The 16,616-nt window shown below is 40.2% G+C and overlaps 1 protein-coding gene across 1 annotated transcript in view; it reads left to right on the top strand.

The window, feature by feature from the left end:
• Window positions 1–15,007, top strand: part of LOC126272294 (diacylglycerol O-acyltransferase 1) — a 91,306-nt gene extending 76,299 nt beyond the window's left edge. The window contains exons 8-12 of the mRNA XM_049975058.1: window positions 1,631–1,739; window positions 1,854–1,898; window positions 1,992–2,170; window positions 2,434–2,584; window positions 14,553–15,007. Coding sequence (XP_049831015.1) covers window positions 1,631–1,739; window positions 1,854–1,898; window positions 1,992–2,170; window positions 2,434–2,584; window positions 14,553–14,729 — 661 coding nt within the window. The 3' untranslated portion in view covers window positions 14,730–15,007. The remainder of the gene's footprint in view (window positions 1–1,630; window positions 1,740–1,853; window positions 1,899–1,991; window positions 2,171–2,433; window positions 2,585–14,552) is intronic.
• Window positions 15,008–16,616: the final 1,609 nt, after the last annotated feature.

Here is a 16,616-nt window from a genome sequence, read left to right as displayed (position 1 = left end):
TTGTCCCAGCTGGCCTATAATTGCCAGGTTTATGACTCTGTAGCTCTTTCAGCTCTGAAACTGTTAGACTTGGTCCACAATTGTGGCAGGCATGTGGCCATTGGTACCTTCTGGACTGGTCTCGTAGATAGCCCCCTTGCAAATTGGGGACCTTCCCTGTTAAAATTGGGCAGTACCAGTTCTTGGTCTCCTATGCAATTGCCTTTCAACAACTCCCTGATTAGCTCATGTATCCCTTTCCTTTGCATATGAGGGGTGTCACTGAGCTGATAACTGCACTTTGGTGGGATTACCAGTTGTAATTTGCCTTGCTTCCATCTCCTAAGATGTTTTCTCATGCACTATGCTTTCTCATACACTCCCTCTTTTATGGTGTCCAGACTGTGGATTGGGACTGATATCTTCAAAGACCCTAAAGCCAAAGATGTCTGCATGACACTTTGGCATCTATTATATCAAATTCTTAGAGAGTTCCAGGGTGCTATAGTATCTTTTATCGACAGCTCTACAACTATGGATCAGACAGGATACACTTCTAAATTTTCTGATAGTATGGGCTGCCATTCACTGCTGGGACCATGTACTTTATTTATAGCAGAGGTGACAGCTGCTAGCACAGCCCTGTGTTCATTAAACTGCCTTCCATTGATCATATTCTAAATCATACTGTCACAATGAGCAGTCTCTGGACTACTGACTGTTGCTGTTCTTGCAGCACTGTGGTCTCTACTATTCATGACCACCTTGCTGACCTTCCCTTGTGCTGCCTACAGCTCTTTTCTCTGGGTCCCATGTAATGTGGGTGTCCTGGAGAACAAACCAGCCAAAGTTTGTCTAGCGGAGCAGTTACTTGCTCCCTGTCAGCTTTGCTGATCCTAGCTGTTGGTCTACAGGTGCACATGAGATTTCTGCTCACTCAGAAATGGAATGTCATTTGGCAGGCTACTGCACTATTTAACATACTCTGCACATCAGGGAGACTGTGTCGTGACACTCTTCCTTCTGCTCGAAGGAATCCACAGTCTTATGTCATCTCTGCATCAGTCATACCAGGTTAATCCAGTTTTGTGTAATGAGCCACGTCCACATTGTGATTGTGCAGCCTTAAAGATTTTGGCTCATACCTTGGTAAAATGCCCTCTCCTTTTAGTTCTCCATGCTAAGTATAGACTTCAGGACTCATTGTCTCTAATATTGATGGACAATTTGTGGCTGGTTGACCTACTTCACAGTTTCCTGTATGAAAGTGGTGCACGCAGTCATGCGTTGAAAGCTATTGTTAATAATGTTTCATGTTAAATGTTTCTCTGCTTCAAACATTAGTCCACAACAGATGAATCGTTGTCACTTCATTTTACATAAAAGTTAAGATATTTTTGTGAAATTCTCTTCTGTAATCATAACAAGATGTGAACGCTATAAACTAAACAAATATCAAGATTCTTTCTCTGTTGCACTATAATTGCATTTAAAGAATTTGTGTTTTTTATTCTTTCCTTTGTCTTTTATTTCTCCTCTTCATTTCCTAAGGGTTTTGTTAGAGATTTGTGAATACAAGTGACAGTTTCTGTAGTCTAATAATCTAGGAGGACACTGAAAAATGAGCAAAACTTCACATTGCTTGTTCCAGGTTTTTGTTGAAGAGGATACTGGAAGTTCTAGTTGGTTTCCAAGTAATGATGTCATTGTGTCAGCAGTGGATCATACCATCTGTCAAAAATTCACTCATACCATTTTCAGTGAGTATATTAGATACCCTGCTCCTTCCAATGTACACAATTTGAGAAATAGAGCAACAAAACTTTAATTTTGGTGTGTGTTTGTGATCTATTTAAGTCTCAATATCTTTACAGAATATGGATGTAGCAAAAGCAACTGAACGTCTCCTAAAACTTGCTGTAAGTAATTTTGCTCATATTGATGCATTTATACACCATGACTGAAATATTTCATCACTTACCTCTTTTTTTCCCCCCTCTCCATCTTTTCAGATACCAAACCATTTACTGTGGCTGATTGGCTTTTATTTATTATTTCATTCATTCTTAAATTTGGTGGGTGAACTCCTGCACTTTGCTGACAGGAACTTTTATTGTGACTGGTGGAATGCAAATAACATAGATATATTCTGGAGAACATGGAACATGCCTGTGCATCGCTGGGCTGTAAGGTAAGCTTTGTTATTACACAGTAATGTGAAAATCAGGTACTTTTCATAGCTTCACGGTGCTGGTATGATAAGCAAAGGTTGAGGTCCACTGACAAAAGCATCCAAGATTTTGTAAGATTTCCTGAACACAGTACAAAAGTACAAGACTGCTGTTAACTTGTCCACCTAAAGCTTTACTTATGATACTGTCTTATATAACAAAGTAAAAGCACTGTAAGATGATTTATTTTGTGTTTATTATTGTTGTTAATTTTGTTTTATAGGCACTTGTATTTACCACTGGTTGAGATGGGTTATGGAAGGACAGTAGCAAGTGTGATGGTATTCTTTGTAAGTGCTTTCTTCCATGAGTACTTAGTGAGTGTACCATTACGAACATTCAAGACTTGGGCTTTCATGGGAATGATGGGGCAGGTAAGAAACTTGTCATAATATACCACAGTATGTGAAAAAGACTTCAGGTGAGAAGTTACCAAAAAAGATAATTCAAAGGAATCATAACTGGTGAATTTTTAAGATTGAGCATTCTGTTTTATTGTCGGATAAAAATTCAATAAGGTGTCAATTAAGAGAGCAGGAACATCAACAGAAGCACGTTTATGTAATGTTTACAAACTATACACTGTGTGTGTGTGTGCACCTTGGTAATGAGTGTTTTTGTTTGTACATACATATAATGTTATAGTGAATTAAAATGTTGTGCAAGTATGTCTCAACCTTCCAGATCATAAACTACTGCAGAAAGTGGGACACAAACTGATGACCTGTACAGCATGTGGCAGTACTGCTGCAGAAAGTATTCTTTGGCTCCTCTCTGTCACCGTCACCCTCACCCAAGTTCTATCTTGCATCCTGAAATTTTAGCAGTTTGCTCACTTCATTTCTTCATTTGTTGTCCTCTGTTGATGTACTGGCTGAAAAATAGGGATTGGGCATGCAGTACTGTCTACTGTAAATGATGTAGCAGACAGATGCACAGTTGTTAAAGTCTTTTACTTTCACTTTTCACAACCTCCCAATAAGCAGTTACATATGGATGTGTATATTGTTCTAACTTCCCATAAGCCTCATTAAGTTTGCCTGCAAACATCCACATACTGCTACAATAGTTTACTGTTAACACACATGAGCAGTGAAAACAAAACCATGTAATTCAGTTCTTTCGGAGTGATCTGATGTGTATGGAACACGCTCTGTCATTGCTTTAACACACAGCCTATTGGTGTAACACTTATTTCACTGTAAAGTTGATGCATTGCTGTCATCCTAACCAACACAGGTTTCTCGTCTGAAACATGGCCGTCGACTGACGGTCTTGTGACCAAAAATCAGGCCCTTACATATCACCACTATAATAGGTTCTGGAGCTACACATTTTTCAAAATGTAATTTTCAGAAATTACAATTAAAACTGAACTCCTTAAGTTACCTGAATACATTGAAACCTTTGTTCTTTTTAACAGTTTCTTCTACAAGAGTTAGGCCGAATTATTTGTTTAAATCATGAAATTAACATACATTGTCATGCAAACAATACTTTTGAGAAAACTGTTAATTACTTTGGAGTTAAGGGCTGGCTATGCTGACATTTTTTCGAATAGAGCCAAATAGATCCTTCAAGAAAACTATTAATTTTTTCCAAAGGTTTATAATTAGTACACTTCATATTTGTTTATACATCAACAATATAATTTAAGTTACAAAACAATTACTGATTTTTGCCCTATAATGAAAGATACTGACTAGTAATAATCAAAATAAATAAGAAAATAAATTACATACATAAAACTAAGCACAAAATCAGATCTGGTGTTACATTCTTTAAAACTGAGGGCCAACCTTCCTCTTTTATGGAAATGCAGATTATATTCATGTATGTTAATGACAATTATTCAAAAGTGAAAAAATGAGTTTAAGGAGGCAGATAGCAGAAGGAGAAGGAAGTAAAAATATTCCTACTTTCTTCGTCACATCACCCCCTCATTGGATTGACCTGATAGATATTGCAAATAGCTAACTGGACAAGTCAATGACCACAAGTGACCCCAGAAATTGGGTTTAAAATCCACAATCACTAAAATATTACCTAAGAGATCTTAACAAAACTAAAATAGTTTTCTTTTTCAAATTCTAACTTATGTGAACTGGCCATGTGTGTTGTACATTTACATAAAATATCCACAAGTCATGCTTTCAACAAAATTTTGCCTCTTCGTCATAAGTGATGTCTTTTTGGGTAAATGAAGAATACATTTAAAGATACATATCATTTGATAAGTCCTATCTTGCTTCAAATAACAAATCCTCATGAGTTGCAATAGACAGCAAATTCAACTTGCTCAGTGTTTAGTATTTTTCACAAGCACTTTCACTCTTTTAATGAGCTTTTACACATCTACTCAGAGTTGTCCACACCATCAATTTGTCCAAGTAGCAGTGAGTAAGTTACCAGTTCCCTTGGAGGTTGTTCACCTCTGCAACAGTACATGAAAAATCAAAGTACCCTACTTTAGTACACTTGCTTTTACTTCTAAGTGAGTCTAAAAAAATGTCACTAATGGCAGACGATAATCATCACATCATAAACAGGTACATTACATAGTTATCATAACATTGCAATAATTAGCACTAAAATTGACTATAGTACAAAAGGAAATGACTAGGAAAAATTTAAAATCGAGTGCACATTACTCTAAGTTGTTACTGTCTGAAACTAGTTACACTTAAAAGAATTTTGCTTCTTTCCCATTTTAAAAATAGCAAAATTCAGGAATGTGCAGTAGCATAGATTTAATAATCATTACATTATGAAAAAAGAATAGTCTCACCCATATAACTTAATTGCTACTGAAATCAAAACTATAGGTTTGGAAGTTACACCAAATCATGGTCCCATTTCTCTACTCCATGCTGAGCACTACTCTTTAGTCAGGAGATTAAGTCCTCACAAAATCACAAACTGTTACCAAATAACTGACCTGTCATAACATTCACATCAGTTTAGCACCACTGTTATCAGTGATCATTGTCATCAAAATGTCTGCTACGATCTTCCACTGAGGGATTCACCCTCTCCACTTTATCAACATAATTAAAGAAATCACTAATATTACCCCTAGGGGCAGGTACAAGCAATTCTCTAACTTTCTGAGGCATCTTAGTTCTTAAACCCATAATTATTGATTCAGTACCTACCTGTTTGCCCAAATATTTCAGTTTGTTTATCCAAAGATGACAGGAACCTTTCACAGTACCCTTCCTAGAGTCAAATCTCTCTCCTCCGCAAAATTCACTCTTTGGATCAATATTCATTTTAAAATTCTTTCTCAAAGCCCTGCCACGAATTACAACTATCAGCTACCTGAACTGCCCATCCATAAGAATCCTCTTTCAAAAAACCTCTCACAAATGACATTTTCTTTTTGTTATTCTATGTTTTAGGCAAATCATTAAATTTCTTACAACTAACAAATAAAGGACTGTTTGGGACCCCCTACAGGTCTGGGGGTCCTGCCTGTCGTAAGAGGTGACTAAAAGTGGAGTCTCACATTCCAGCCTATGTGATGGTTCCCTGTAGAGCTGGACCTCCATTTTTCAAAATTTTCCCGAAGAGCGAGCCAATTGGGTACGGGCACCTTACATGGTGCATCGTGCGCCAAGTCCTATTGCAGCCTTCATCGATGTGGATCTGCATTTCTGCTCATTCTCCAACTGTTGGTCAATATCGCCCTCCTGGGTGCATATTTTTCCATCAACTGTGCAGTATAATTTTCTACACTGAAGATAATGGACTTGTTTGCTTGGTTGCACCTGATATCCTGCACGGTGGGGCCACCATGTACCCTTTTGATTGTGGCCTCCTGACCACACAGGGATTGCTCTGCTGATGCCAGCAACATTAACTCCCCACATATGCCAAGGGGCAGATGCCCATCCACTGGGGCATCCGGACTCCTGGCAATGCCCATCCTGTAGCTGGGTGGCGCCTGTGGGGAAGGCCCCTGTTTGGAGTGGATGGCATCAGGGTGGATGAAACTCAATGACACGTAGTACATCATCTCTTGCTGATATTCAAACACCATCTGACTCTAAGCATTCACAGGCTCAGTCCAGTGCACAGAAGTAAAACCCCAAATTATTCCCCTCCCTGGCCACACCATAGGAGGAATGTCAGACTAAGGATGGCGGTGGCTCTTATTCACCCTGGTACCTTGTATGTTAGACAGCTGATGGGGAGTCTTTTATGCCAATGAAGGTTGAGTTTTTTGTTGAGTATTTAGAGGACAAGTTTGGGGAAGTGGAAGGCTTGTCCAAAATGAGATCAGGGTCAGTCTTGATCAAAACAGCATCCTCTGCCCAGTCACAGGCATTACTCATTTGTGACAAGCTGGGGGATGTTTCTGTAACCATCACACCCCATAAGAGCTTAAATATGGTCCAGTGTATCATATTTCACAGTGACTTTTTTTTTGCAGTCCAATGATCAGCTGCGTGCCTATTTACAATGGTGAGGTGTAAATTTTCGTCAGTGTGTCTATTGGGGTCTGAGGGATAATGAGGTTGCCACCACTGCCTTCATCTTTGCATATGAGGGTAATACATTACCCTAAAAGGTCAAGGTGATGGTGTACGAACATGATGTAAAACCCTATTTCCCTTCCCCAATGCCGTGCTTTAAATGTTGGAAATTTGGTCATATGTCTTCCTGCTGTACTTCCAGCATCACATGTTGAGATTGCGAATGCTCATCACATCTCAATTTTCCATGTGCCATGCCTCCCATCTGTATCAACTGTGGAGGGCACCATTCGCCTTGCTTGCCAGACTGCAGGATTCTCCAGAAAGAAAGAAAGGAAGGAAGATCATGGAGTAAAAAACCCTGGACCGATTGACCTACACTGAGGCCAATAGGAAATTTGTAGGCCTACATCCTGTATGCATGAAAACATCTTATGCCACTGCTACAACAGTTATAGCCCCATCAGCTCCACCAACCCCAGTCACCTCTGACTCGGAAGACTACACCTGCCCCTTTGATGGTGGGGGCACTTCCCTCCCTGTTGCTCCTGCATCACCTACTTGAGGAGCAACATGCCCCCAACCATCTGGGATGTTCATCCCCACTTCTAAGCTGGAGAAGCATACAAATCCTTTGGCTGCTCTTGCTTGGAAGGGGTCCCTTGGGTCACTCCCTTCCCATCTTTCTGCTAGTAGGAAAGATGACACCCACCAGTGGCTGAAAAACCCAAAAGCAGCTGGTCACAGGACTTCACACTCATCCTCATTCCTGGAAACTGTATCAGTGAAGTCCTCCCAGCCAGGGAAACCCTATGAACAGTGAGAGAAACCCAAAAAGATGGTCCCCAAGACCAAGGGAATTGTGGTGGCATCCACACCACCACTACCTACTAGATCATCTGTATGTGGATGAGGTGGAGATTTTGGCATTTGCTGAGGACCTATATCTCGCTAGACCCTCAGACAGTGGATATAGGCTGCTCAGGCAAAAAGTCGGTGGCAGCAGGTGACCCTGAGGCATAAACTGCCTCATTGAGTGTTCCATGCATTCCAGTCTCACAATGTCCTCCTGCAATGGAATTGCAGCTGTTTTGTCTCTGCCTGGCTGGGCTATGGCAACGGCTAAGCTTTACACCTGCTTTATGTATGCCTGGTTCCCAGCAATGCGGACCCCTGCCCTCCGTGGCTATAAGGGACACTACAGGAAACATAGCTACTGTAATTGAGTGTCAAGTGAAGTTTGTGTTTGTCCTAAACTTGGTCTGTAGTGAACCTGTGCCCCTTCAAACACCTCTTGAAGCTGTGACTGTCAGAATCAGGATGACGTGGGATATAACTGTCTGCAATGTATATCTTCCTCCAGATTATGTAGAATCTATGAGTGCATTAACAGCACTGATCAATAAACTCCATAAACCTTCCCTACTTTTGGGAGATTTTAATGCCTATAACCCCTTATCAGGTGGCACCATGCTTACTAGCCAAGGCAAAGATGTCGAAACTTTACTGTCTCAGTTCGAACTCTGCTCTGCCTCTTAAATACTGGGGTCGCCACACATTTCAGTGTGGCTTGAGGTAGTTACTCGACCATTGATTTATCAATTTGCAGCCCAGGACTTCTCCCATCTATCCACTGGGGAGCACATGACAACCTGTGTGGTAGTGACCAATTCCCCATCTTCCTGTCACTGTCCCAGCGTCAAGCCCACAGATGCCTGCCCAGATGGGCTTTAAACAAGGCGGACTGGGAAACTTTTACCTCTGCAGTCACCAGTGAATCTCCCCCATGTTGGAACCTCGATGTGATGGTTGTGCAGGTGACTAAAACAATCATTTCTGTGGCAGAAAACATGAGCCCTCACTCTTTAGAGTGCCCAAAGTGTAAGGTAGTCCCTTGGTGGTCGCCGGAAGTTGCAGAAGCAATTAAGGAGTGATGGCGAACTCCACAGCGGCATAAGCAGCACCATTATCTGGAGCACCTCATAGCCTTTAAATGGCTCTGTGCCCGTGTTCGCTACCTTATCAAACAGGAGTAGTATTGGGAGAGATAAGTCTCCACCACTGGGTGCCACACGTCACCTTCCTAAGTCTGGGCAAAGATCAAACGTCTTTTAAAGTACCAGGCCCCATTAGCTGTCCCTGGTGTTACCATAAATGGAAAGTTATGTACTGACACAAATGTGACTGCTGAGCTCTTTGCTAAGTACTATGCTCAAGCCTCTGTGTTGGAGAATTACCCCCCAGCCTTTTGAACTCTAAAACAGTAGCTGGAAGAGAAATTTCTCTCATTTTCTACATGCCACAGTGAATCCTATAGACCCCATTTATGGAATGTGAACCCCTCAGTGCCCTTTCACATTGCCCCAACACAGCTCCTCGACCAGGTCAGATGATGAAACATCTCTCATATGAATACAAGTGGTATCTCCTTGTCATCTTCAACCAGCTCTGTTGCGATGGCTTCTTTTCATCGCAATGGCAGGAGAGCACCATCCTTCCAAAGCTCAAACCTGGTAAAAACTCACTTGATGAGGATAGCTATTGGCTCATCAGCCTCACCAATCTTCTTTGTACACTGCTGGAATGTATGGTGTGTCAGCAGTTGGGTTGGGCACTGGAGTCACTTTGCCTACAGACTCAATGTCAGAGCAGCTTCCAACAGGGTCACTCTATTACTGATAATCTTGTGTTCCTAGTTTGCCATCCAAACAGCCTTTTAGATCCCAACACATGGTTGCTGTCTTTTTTTTATTTACGAAAAGCATATGACATGACATGACATGACCTGGCGACAACATATCCTTGCCACATTGTATGAGTGGCATCTCAGAGGCCTGCTCCTGACTTTCATCCAGATTTTCCTGTTCCTTCCTACAATCAGTGTCAAAGTTGGTACCTCCCATAGTACCCCCCCCCCCCCTCCGCCACCTCACCCCCCTCAACATTTCCAGGAGAATGGAGTCCCGCAGGGCTCTGTATTGAGTCTCTCTTGTTAGTGGCCATTAATGGTCTAGCAGCAGCTGCAGGGACATCTGTCTAACCTTCTCTGTATGCAGATGACTTCTGCATGTCATACAGCTCCACTAGTACTAGTGTTGCCGAGCGGTGCCTACAGGGAGCCATTCATAAGGCGTATTCATGGGCTCCAACCCACAGTTTCCAGTTTTTGGCTGCAAAATCGTGTGTTACGCATTTTTGTTGGGAATGTACTGTTCATTCAGAACCAAAACTTTACCCTAATGACAATCCACTCACTTTAGTGGAGACATATCGATTCTTAGGACTGGTTTTTGATGCCCAATTGACTTGATTTCCTTGCCTTCATCAGTGTAAGTGGAAGTGCTGGCAGCATGTCAATACTCTCGGCTGCCTGAGCAACACCAACTGGGGTGCAAATCCCTCTACGCTGCTATAGTTCTACAGAGCCCTTGTTCAATCCTACCTTGAATATGGGAGTCTGGTTTATGGTTTGGTGGCGCCCTCAGCATTGTGTTTACTCAACCCAGTGCACCATTGAGGCATTCACCTAGCGACAGGAGCTTTTAGGATGAGTCTGGTGACCAGCGTCCTTGTGGAAGCCGGAGTGCCTCCATCGCAGGTTGGGCATGCACAACTACTGACCAGGTACATATAGCACATGTTCGTAGTTCTCCTGCACATCAGAATCACTCTCCTTTTTCCACCCATGGCAGTCCGTCTCCCATGTCATTGACCCAGGTCAGTGATTCCAATTGCAGTTCATGTCTGCTCCCTTCTTTATGAACTGGAGTCTTTGCCTTTACCACCTATATGTGAGGTTCATTCATGTACACCTCCATGGTGCACACCTAGGCTGCAGCTTATCCTGGACCTTTCACGTGGTCCTAAAGACTCAGTTAACCCCATGGCTCTCTGCTGCCAGTTCATCTCGATACTTGACAAGTACTGAGGCAAGAAAGTGGTTTACACCGACAGCTCGATGGCTGATGCTCATGTCTACTTCATGTATGTCCATGGATTACATATTGAACAGCATTCCTTGCACGATGGCTGCAATTTTTTTTTTTTTTTTTTTGAGCTGGTGGCTATGGTGGCTACATCTCGTGCTCTTGAGAACATCTGTTCATGCCCTGTGGAGGCATTTCTTCTATTTACTGACTCCTTGAGCAGCCTACAAGCCCTCAACCAGTGCTACCCTCGCCATCCTTTGATAGAGACCATCCAGGAGTCCATCTATGCCCTGGAACAGCCCAGTCGTTCAGTGGTGTTTGTCTGGACCCCAGGTCACATTGGAATCCCAGGCAATGAACTTTCCGACAGGCTGGCCAAACAGCCAATGCGGAAACTGCTTATGGAGATCAGCTTCTCTGCAACTGACCTGCATTCAGTATTATGCCACAAAGTTTTGCTGCTCTGAGAGACAAAATGGCATAACCTCATCATGCACAACAAACAGCTTGCCTTTAAGGAGAGTATGAATGTGTGGCAGTCCTCCATGTAGGCATGTCACAGGAACTCCGTGGTTCTCTGCTGGCTCTGCATTGGCCACGCTTGGGTGACACACACCTACATCCTTTGCCATGATGACCTACCTCAGTGTCAGTGTAGCACCCAGCTTACAGTGGCCCATACCTTGGTGAGCTGTCCTTCTTTGTCTACCTTGCAACGGACTCTTCAGTTACCGGACTGGTTGTCATTAATTTTATGTGACAATGCCTCATTGGCTAGTTTAGTTTCAAGTTTTATATGTGACAGTGGGTTTTATCATTCTATATAAGTTTTACAGCATGTCCTCTCTTTGTGTTCTCCACTCTAATATGTTTACGGTGGATATTTTAATGTGTAGCAGAGTGACTGGCTTTCCCTTCTTATTCACTTGGTTGATCAGTCACGGTCATCTGCTCTCTTGTTTTTACCTCTTCTACTGTTTCTTGCTTCTCTGTATGGTTTTCTTTTCCTGTTTTTTGTCCATAATAGTGTTGGTTGTCCTTTTGTCATTCTTCTGGCTCTTCCTTTCTCTTGTTATTGTGCTGTATGTCTCCTTTCTTTTCTTCCCATTGTGTAATTTTTTTACTGGGAACAAAGGACTGATGACCTCACAGTTCAGTACCCCTCCCCTCCCCTCTCCTCCACCACCGCTCTTTTTAAACCAACCAACCAACTGATTGGGACACTACATAATCTATGCTTTAGATTTTGTACCTCTTCCATCTTTTTCTCTATTTCAGAAAATGCTGAATCTACATTTTTATTTACATTTATCAGTTTTTCCTGTATCCATATTGCACACTTTTTACTACCTCCATTTCAAATCTTCCTCAAATTTAACCATGTTTTCAGCACAGAATTTCCTGGCAGCTTTTTCATCTTACACTGTTTTCTGGAAGCCTCCACCCTCTTCCTATATCATCAGTTTTTCTCTCTCCTATGCATTTACTGCTCATCAATGTTAATTTCTTGCTAGTATTCTGCCCTATTTGCATTTTTCATCACAATCTTTAGCTACTGCTTCAGTCCAGTTGTTTAATTTTGAAAGAATATAGTTAACTACCTGAATCTCATTTTTAATTTCTTTCTTCAGTTCATCCATTAAGCTAACCATGTCATTTCTAATGCTATCAGTTTTCTTTTCCACCCTACATATACTACTCATAATCTGCCTCAACATCACTTCCAAGTTTCTATCTACCATAAACTGTTGCTCTTGATGACTTTTACTACCAGATTCCTCTTCCTTAACCTTAATGACTTCACCCACTTTAGGACTGTTGTTGTTGTCCATTTTGCTCTTTACAATAGGGCTTTCATCACCAACCTTTAAATCTACATTCATGTCTGATTTATAACTATTATCATCTATAGAACCACAGAACCAGTCACACTTATGTCCTGTTCATTTAACAACTTAACCTCTACAGCATTGTCCTTATACACACTGTCTTGTGTGTTAACGTCACTCGTTATGTATCTCTTAATACAAAATAGCTTTTTCTATGAAATTCTTATTCTCATTCACTCCTTCTTCTTCTTCTTCTTCTTCTTCTTCTGCTGCTGCTGCTGCTGCTGCTGCTGCTGCTGTTGTTACGTGGATCTGCAAGGATGTGGCAAGCTGTAATTCTATTGGCAAGGTGTCCTGTTTCTCAATCAGCTGTGCTTCTTGGCTGCTCTGGAACTCAATGGCTGCTTCCACTGAACCCACTTGCTGATTGACTGCTGTCCTACTGTGGCTGTGAAATGCCAGTGCTGATGGGCTGTAGCATTTCTTCCATTTAAAAATGTAAATCGCCACAGTTCATACTTCACTGTCAAATTTCGTGAGTTCTAGTTTATTGTGCCCACATACAATAGTCCTCATGTTGAGGCACCATATGTAGTGGTTTGCCTACTATGTTTTTTCATTTTCTGTCATCAGTGTCAATGTACTGGCTGAAAAAATATGGGGCGGACATGCAGTACTGTCTGCTGTAAATTATGTAGCACAGATGCACAGTTGTTTCACAGTCTTTTACTTTCACTTTTGACAACCTCCCAATAATACACAGTTACATATGACCAGTGCACCATTGTTTAACTTTCAGTAAGCCTCATTAATAGTTTGCAGGCAAACATCCACATACTGCTATAATAGTTTACTGTTGAACATGTATGAGCAATAAAAACATAACCATGGAACACACTGTCATTGCTTTAACATGTGGATTATTCGCATAGCACTTATTTCACTATTAAGTTGATGCATTGTCGTTGTTCTAATCAACACAGGTTCCTCGTCTGAAACTCGGCCGTGGACTGACAGTCTCATGACCAAAAATCAGGTCCATATATATCATCACAATAATAGGTGCTGAAACTACACATTGTTCAAAATTTAATTTTCAGAAATTACAACTAAAACTGAACTTTTTACCCTTGGCGCGCACACACACACACACACACACACACACACACACACACACACACACACACACACACACACACACACACACACATATCCATCCTTGCAGATCCACATAGCAGCAGCAGAATAATAATAATAATAATAATAATAATAATAATAATAATAATAATAATAATAATAATAATAATAATAAGAGTGAATGAGAATAAGAATTTCATGGAAAAAGCTATTTTGTATTAAGAGATACATAACGAGTGACGTTAACAGACAAGACAGTGATGGTTAAAGCTGCCAGGAAATTCTGTGCTGAAAACATGGTTAAATTTGAGGAAGATTTGCAAAAGCTAGTAATTCTGTGTGTGTGTTTTGTTCATTGTGCCTGTCTGCCGGCGCTTTCCCGCTTGGAATCTTGACTCAAATAATTCGGCCTAACTCTTGTTGTAGAAGAAACTGTTAAAAAGAAAGGTTTCAATGTATTCAGTTAATTGTCTTTTGACAGGATCAAACACTTCTTGGAAAGAAAAAAATAAAGAAACTTCATAAGCATATGCAGATGGTACAGAGGCATGTAAAATTTATTATGTAGTAGTGAGAGTACTTGTTTTCAAGAGGTGGTTTATCTGAGGACTGATTACATCAGGAACATTATACTCGACTGTATGATTTAAATGAGAAATGCCCACAAGGCTACCTTTAAACATACAACTGTGTAAAACAGAAGCACCAGACCAGTTTATGGTAGTTGCAACTAAAATAATGCTTGAAAATTGATAACTTAAAGCATAATTAAGGTCAGACAAGTGCACAAAAGTCAAGGTTCTTAAAAACATTGTTAATTTCTGCTATTGAATACAAAAGCCTTAAGGAAGTATAAAGATTAATGATGTAAAAGCAAGAAATAAGAAGGAATGATAATATGGGCTAATTTTAGTTCATGTTCTTGTTATAGCTTCATACATAATTTCATCATCTTATTTTCTCTTTCAGGTACCCCTGTCAATGCTCAGTCGCAGTGTTGAAAAGACATTTGGTCCTAGGTGGAGTAACATAATTGTTTGGGCATCACTAATACTTGGGCAGCCACTATGTATTATGATGTATTACCATGATTATGTAATCACTCATCATGGTGAGGCATTGTTAGAAGCTTATGGTCATGTATAATGAGATATTATGTGAATATCCTCAAGTTTCTTGCCTACTGTGTAGGTACCACTTATGCAAGACACAGTTTGGAGAGTATATAGTATACTGTCATTACTAGTACTAAATAACATTGTATAACAATGTGATAAGACTGTTGCTAATGGAATGCCTTGTTTCCTAATGTATATAAAAAGTTCAGTGATGTCTATTTTCATATGATTAGTAACTTTATTTATGTAAAAAAAATACCAGTTATATGTGATGATCAAATAAAAATTGTTGTACTGATAAGGTTCCTCATTTGTATTAATAATTATCTTGCTACTATGTTCATTTAAAATTTATAACAAAAGTTAATCTTCTGAATTTTACCATCTGTTGTATAAAAACTCCTAGTGCCTGTAGGAGGCCAAATACAAAGAATTATTTTCTGTTCATGGTATATAGTGGCATATAATTAGTTATTTCATACTATGCTGTTTGTTATAAATAGTCTTGGGTGTAGGGGATAAGGTAATGGCAATCCACATTAGTGACCCAGTTGAAGGAAAAAAATTAAAGCTTGATTGATATTTGAATTTCCACCTACTCCCTTCATGAATATTAGTTCAACTGAGTACTTTTCTATCACTGTTGTACCTGATGAATTCCCTCCAAAAAAGAAAAACAGTACTTTATGCTATTTTTAATCTTATATGGTCAATAAATTTCCCTGGCACAATTGAGGATAGGAACATAAATTAAATTCCTTGTTGCCTGGAAGTACAGGTACAATACAATACAATAAAACTAGATAGTTACGGTAACCATGCTTGAAGGACAAAGAATCAGGACAAACAAGACATAATTCCATGCCAAACACAGCTCCTTCATTAACTTTCAGTTAAAAGTTTAGAATAAATCTCATTTGAAACTGGCGAATGGATCATTTCTGGAGATTTGTTCCAGTAGTTTCTTGCCTGCAGAAAGCATGAAGTAAAAGTGTTGTAGAATCAAATTTGACATTACAGAACTTGAAAGCCATCTAATTTGGCTAAGGCCTAAGGTAAGCAGTACTTTTCTTGACCTATATAATCAATGTTGACCGGAATTACTGTAAATCCTATGTAAGAGCAATTGTCTTAGTGTGTTCTATGAAACACAAGACAGACTGTTGGAAGTATGTTTAAAGGTGGACCTATTTTGTGACGTCAATCCTCAGGTTGGAGAACTATTTTACAGGTGAAACAAATTGGAGAGAAGTTATTGTGTTCTGGAGAAATGTGGATAGGGTGTCCTCACCCTCAACCCACATTGCAAAGATGTCATCAGTGAATGTGAACCAGGTGAGGGTTTAGGATTCTGGGTGTATAGGAAGGATTCCTCTAGATGGCCCATGAATAGACTGACCTAGGATGGTGCCATGCAGTTGCCCGTAGCAATACCTCAGATTTGTTTGTAGGTAATGGCTTCAGAGGATAAGTAATTGGGAGCAAGGATACAATTGGTCTTTGCATCTAGGAAGGAGGTTGTTGGTTAGGAATCCATTGGGCATTGGGAAAGGTAGTGTTGTAGCGATACGCCACAACGTGATAAAAATAATATTGAATAACAATAATATTGAATAACTTTGCAAACATACCAAAACTGACATTGTAATGAAACATAAATACTATCCCAGAAAAATAACAAAGACTGTAATCAACTGATATAATCTGTGAATGTAATTACACTTTTTTTTGTGACCGGGCATGAAAATGTGTAAGTTTCCTGTTACATTAATCTTAAATATAACCAAATATTCATCAGGTCACCTTCCATTCAGAAAGTGGTTGCTCTCAGCGACTGTTATATTGACTTGTAAATTGTAGATTGCAGCAGTCAGTCATCCTTATTAAAATTTTGCTATGCAGATCTAGAATGCTA

The sequence above is a fragment of the Schistocerca gregaria genome, chromosome 5 (assembly GCF_023897955.1).
Source record: "Schistocerca gregaria isolate iqSchGreg1 chromosome 5, iqSchGreg1.2, whole genome shotgun sequence".
Classification (NCBI taxonomy): domain Eukaryota; kingdom Metazoa; phylum Arthropoda; class Insecta; order Orthoptera; family Acrididae; genus Schistocerca; species Schistocerca gregaria.
Note: the sequence above shows the minus strand (reverse complement) of the source record. Positions and strands in the feature narration are given on the sequence as shown.